The following is a 5,983-nucleotide window of genomic DNA, read 5'->3' as shown; positions in this document are numbered from 1 at the left end:
ACAAGATAGGTAATCTGTTCCAATCTTCTGTATAAACGCAGTGAGTGTCTCAGTCTCGCTAGGTTTTTGATCAGCAGCGGCCATGATGGATAACAGTTGTTTTTGGCTATGTAGCTATGTGACTAATGCAAAAGCTTGTTTGACATTAGTTCATTTGTTGACCTGACCCGGAATTTATCATTTGTTCTTTGCACCTTTGACACATTATTGGCAATGTGCCACGTACTAGTAACCATCATGTGATAGGCAGTCTTGTTACACTCATTTCAATCAATATCCGGTGTCTATAAAAAGAATTCTTATACTAAAATCAAACTACTTTCACTTTCGGCCACTGATAAAAGCAAACACAATGGCGCACAAAATGGTCTTTATAATCGGGATTGGGCATAATAAAAACACAGTTCCGATTACGCTTAACTTTAGAATAGGTTGGGTAGGTAGATTTGTTATTTTATTTCATTATGTTTGTTTCTATGGTCAGTGTCTAGTTCAGGTTTTCCATTGTTTTCCAAATGGTCAATGTATTATTGATTTCTTGCCATCAGATGTACAGCCATTACAGATGGGAAGAACAGTTTTATATCGTCTTTTTAAAGTTGATGTCAGTTTCTGCATCACTATTTCTCGTGAGTCTTCACAATTTTTGCGATTTTTTTTCACGAATACGTAAAAAAAAGGATTGGGTCGGCAGTGAAAACTAGGTGGGGTCGGGTAACCGGAACCAAAGACATTATTTTTTAGGCCTTAAAACATCAACTCCTGCATCAAGTGAAAGTTTTTCAGGCTAGATGATGACCATACACGATCCGAACCATGGTAGGATAGTCGTCTGCAATTCCACTGATAACAGTTTTCGCTCAAACAGGCCAGTGCACATTCACAACCTAGCAACCAACCAACAGATCGATAGCTACAAAGAAACAAGTTAATGTCAGGCTACAGAGGTTAACAAGTAACCAACAGTTTGCATTGAAGTTACGCTTTTGTTACGACGCTGAATTAAGCAGCTGCAAGATATTGGCCTATATCCAGTGGTAAACTCAAACCCGCTCGGTCAGCCGTCTCAGAGGTACCGGTTTCTTAAGACAGTATTCTGTAAAGAGACTCACAAGGACTCAAATATTACTTTTGGGTTGAATGACTCATACGATTTGCAGCATGGGGAACGATTCAACTGAGCTCAACAATCGATTACAGCCAAATATCAAAGTTCTTTCGAGTGTTTGTACTTCAGCTAGACTTGTGCTCACAACACCTCTAAAACCCACTGGTCCAGCCTCTAACTCTTATCGCCAACTGACAAGTATTTCTTGAGACACATTCCATTGCTCTTAAATCGCATACGTCATCAACATTTTATTTAAAACATTGTTTATTCCGTAATACAAATATGGTTAACAAACAAGTTGTTTACAACAAAAGTTACTCTCTTATCCTTATTTAGTAAATGTCTATCAATATAATTAATTCAGCTCAGCAATAGACAGTTTATTGAACCTTAGCTAAACAGCTGTTGATTCAATTGGGACACAATTTATCACTCTATGATGACATGTGACCTCTACTCATTAGGATAGAATAACATTACTTGACCCGGGCTCTGTCTCATTAATCAATGTGACCTTATCACTTGTGTCTTAGTGTCAATTGTAGAATATAGAATAATTACTTGACACAATTGTGTGACTCGTAACACTATCACCTATTGCTATTCCTCACGTGACTGTACTAGTAACACTAGACACTGATGAAAATTTTGTCTAATCTAGTCCAACAAATGGTATTGTTTACGCTGGTATATTTGGCAGCAAACATTCTTGAGTTATAAATATAGTAACTATGAATACAACAACCACGAGGGACTATAGTACAAGCAGAATTGTGGCCACAAGTGACTTAAGTAGTAAATTAGCAACATTAAAATTGCAAACAACTTATTCAACATGAGATCCTCTTAGATTTATCAAGGCTGAGGGTGATAATTTCAAATTCAAAATACAGTTCTGTACTTCGAAGTCCATCTGCCTTGGACAGCTTCTTGAGATAGTAACAGTGTAACACTAAAACAAGTCTGATGTCTGTGTGTAGAGAGCTTCTTGAGATCGTAACACCAAGACAAGTCTTTGGGTGTCGAGCTCCTTGAGATAGTAACACCAAGACAAGTCTCTTGGTGTTGAGAGGGTTTCTTTAGATAGTAACAATAAGACAATTCAAGCCTATGGGTATAGAGAACTTAATGAGATAGTAACACCAAGACAAGTCTCTTGGTATAGAGGGTTTCTTGAAATAGGAACACCACGACAAACCTCTTGGTGTAGTGAGCTTTTCAAGAAAGTGACACCAAGAAATGTCTCTGGGTGTTGAGAGCTTCTTGAGATAGTAACATGACAAGATATAAGTTTCTACAGAAAAAAAAAAGTGCATGAAAAATATATTAACCTCCCCACCCCCTATCCATCCCATTGGTAAATTATACTTGGCAATGTTTAACATGTACATGTATATACCTACCCATAGTTCTCACTACACTCTCTCACTTCAAATTTTAGTCACACACACTTGTTATTCAATAGAGCAAACGTCAAACGCGCTATATGGTTCAAACCAGACTCCCTCACTTCAAATTTGAGTCAAACACTTTTTATTTAACAGAGCAATAGGATATAGTTTATTAACAAACAGATGTTTACAATATACAATATCACAGTAAATATTCAAACTAGTTTTATTTTGTAAAACAATGCTGTCATTACATTCCAATTTAACACTATTTTCCAAATTTTGTGTGCGGGTGACATATAGGATAACATTTTTCATGAACCAATTAAATTATAAATTTATTGGTTACTTAATGACGACATTAGACATGAAAAAAATCACTTTGTAAATATTGAAATGTTTTGCGGGGACGGAGTAAGACCATGAAGGTCAAAGTTCAGAGGTCAATCAGGATATAGCTGTCATGTCATGTGATGTTAATGCCTGTATGAATTTGACCAGCTTTGATTTGTTCTAATTATCAAATATATAAACACAATTATTTTCAGCAGTCACCACAAAGATGCAGAGGGTTTTCATCATACATATATATATATATATTATATACATATTCAGCTTTCATTAGTAAGAGAGACTTAATTAGTGCTAATGGAGTAATAAAAAGGTAAAACTTCAAGTAAATTTTTATGGGTTGCTACCCGTAACAGGTCGGCCTAAACTGCCTGTTGCCGTGTGAGGCAATGGCGGTTGTGTCGGCGGTAAAATATGGCCACCTTTACGTGAAAGTAAACCAATTTCTTCTTTTAGAGCATCAATTTCTTGAGCTTGAAGTTGAACAAGTTGTATCAACCGATGACGTTCACGAATATCTGCTTTCCGTACTCCTTGGAACTCGCCTCCCTGCAGGAAAAAATAAAAGGAAACTTTAGCTGCAGAAGGAGTTTATGTCAGGAATTATTTATCTCAAGGCATTCACATATCAGTTTATAGATATGGCTGTAACCCTCACTTAGTTATCAACCAGAACACTTACACTTCAGTATATAGTATACTATTCTATGTCTCATTGCATCATTTTTTGTATATCTGAGCAATGCCTGGTGAAAGAGGCAGCAATGACAAAATCTCTATCAATGTATAGAAATCATACATGCAATTAATTGTATAGGAATGCATACCACGTAATATGTACATAGGAAACCACAGTAGGGTTTCTATGAGTTTACATATGTACTGTTCTCCATTCATTTGTGTCAGACTTAAAAACTTGAAGTTAGTCAGCTGACTTTCACCACAGACCCTCCACATGTACAGTCTACTGAGGTATATAGACACTTCCTGATATGCCCTTTTGTATCATTGATAACATGAAAGGATTTTTATCTGTGTTGTTGACTTTGCTGACAAAAAATGCAGCTGACTCAACACTCATATACAACAGTACTGTGTACATAATACTTATACAACAACATAAAGATAAAACTTTGAAATATTGCTTTGATTTATGAACCATAAATCTTTCCTAAAAGAAGTCAGTTGGTAATCATAAAGTTTTCAAGAACTTCTAAGACCTTTTTACATATAAACACTTGTTCAAATTGGCTAAACAAGAACAAAAGAAGTGACACAAGTTATGCAAATGAAACACCAACTGACATATGCAAATGAAGCACCAACTGACATATGCAAATGAAGCACCAACTGACATATGCAAATGAAGCCCCAACTGACATGTGACAGAACTCTACTGACTGCCATATGTCAGGCAGTTGAATTCACTTTTCTCTTTCTTTTTAAAGGAAAGATATAAATTGCACAAACACAAAACAACATTCTTGCTTGGTTGTAAAACATACTCTCAATGTATTTATAAGAAATTTGTGACATTTCAAGCTTTGTTTTATTTCCCTTAATTGAATACAAATATTCCAAATGCCTTATATCTTGTACATATAACATGCTGTACTGGATCTATATATCTATATGTAGTTGCTATGTAGTGGTAATTTTAAGACAACATACTATCTATCTATCTATCTATCTATCTATCTATCTATCTATCTATCTATCTATATATATATATATATATATATATATATATATATATATATATATATATATATATATATATATATATATATATATATAGTTCTATAATTTCAACTCCATACATGCGTAAATTATCATATAAAAGTAGTCATAGTAACATGCAAAGGTCTAAATGTAGAGACTAATTCAAAACATGTCATAACAGTTGTAAGGCATCATGATGCAGACAATTCACTTTTCCTAACTCAATCTGATTAAAATCTGATATAGTTAACTTGACACGATTTCTTTATTTACCTCCCACTTGTATTGTCATTTGTTCATTTTTGTTGTGTGAACGCCTTGTACATTTGTACCTACATCTGACCATAGACCCGTTGGTTGAGGGTCTATGATCTGACACAGTACCAGAAGAGTTATCATACAAATCTGGAGCGCTGAGTAGATTTACTCAACGAGTGAATATGCATAATACGCTGAAGCACATGGGTACAGCACCTCAGAATATTCTGTTTGAAAAAGAGCTTGAGTGCAGTCAACCATGTTATTGTTATTGTTTGGTGGTTCTCTTTGTTTTAATTTTGATCGAGTGTTATATTGTAAGACATATTCTGGTAGGCTACACGCAAGTATGATATTTGTATATGAACTCCTGTGGTATTGTGTCACAAGTAGGCACAAGGCGCTCACTCACAGAAACAAGAACACAGGAAAGAGAGGCAAATAAAGGGATTGCGATAAGTTCACTACATCAGATGTTCATCAGATTGCTCCTACTCTAACTCCCTAGCTTTGATACAAATATGTATCTTTTGTGTATCACTCCACTGTTGTAACTTCTACATTCTCCTCCCACTATGAAACACACTGACTGACTGAACAGTGAAAATGCATTATGAATACATGCACAGGCATAACACTTACGGTATAGTGAAAAACAACAACAACAACAACAACAACAACAACAACAACAACAAATCTATGCATGCATATCAAATATATATAAAGGGAGAAATATTGTAGGTGCATTAATTTATGAATTACTGTTATTATTATTATTATTATTATTATTATTATTATTATTTTTATGAATAATGTGAAGATGGGGAGTATTTACCGGTTTGTTGCCCTGTGGAATGTAAACAATGATTTTATGAAGAGAAAAAAAGGTAGAAAAAATATGATAATGAGTTTCTAAGATGAATAAAATGAGTTATGTATTATGTGCAAAATGTAGAGAATGGGGTTGCTATGGTGATTTGTGCAATTTTAGTTATCCACTTTTGAAGTTTGTTTTATAAATGTGAGGTCAAGAAGTGTGATGTTATAATTCAATGATAAAAGTGCAAAGTGCTTGTGATGTCAGTGCAGGTTTTTGAAAAGTTGTGAGCATTATGGTGAAAAAAAAATCACAGATGAATGGTGTTAAGTG

General features: G+C 34.7%; 1 protein-coding gene across 2 annotated transcripts in view; it reads right to left on the bottom strand.

Moving 5' to 3' along the window:
* Positions 1-2,710: 2,710 nt before the first annotated feature.
* Positions 2,711-5,983, bottom strand: part of LOC144440117 (cilia- and flagella-associated protein 44-like) — a 32,105-nt gene continuing 28,832 nt past the window's right edge. For both annotated transcript variants that reach the window (XM_078129377.1, XM_078129378.1), the window contains one exon: positions 2,711-3,402. In XM_078129377.1, coding sequence (XP_077985503.1) covers positions 3,187-3,402 — 216 coding nt within the window. In that variant the 3' untranslated portion in view covers positions 2,711-3,186. The remainder of the gene's footprint in view (positions 3,403-5,983) is intronic.

This window comes from Glandiceps talaboti, chromosome 9, assembly GCF_964340395.1.
Source record: "Glandiceps talaboti chromosome 9, keGlaTala1.1, whole genome shotgun sequence".
Lineage (NCBI taxonomy): Eukaryota > Metazoa > Hemichordata > Enteropneusta > Spengelidae > Glandiceps > Glandiceps talaboti.
This window is presented reverse-complemented; position numbering and strand designations above follow the sequence as displayed.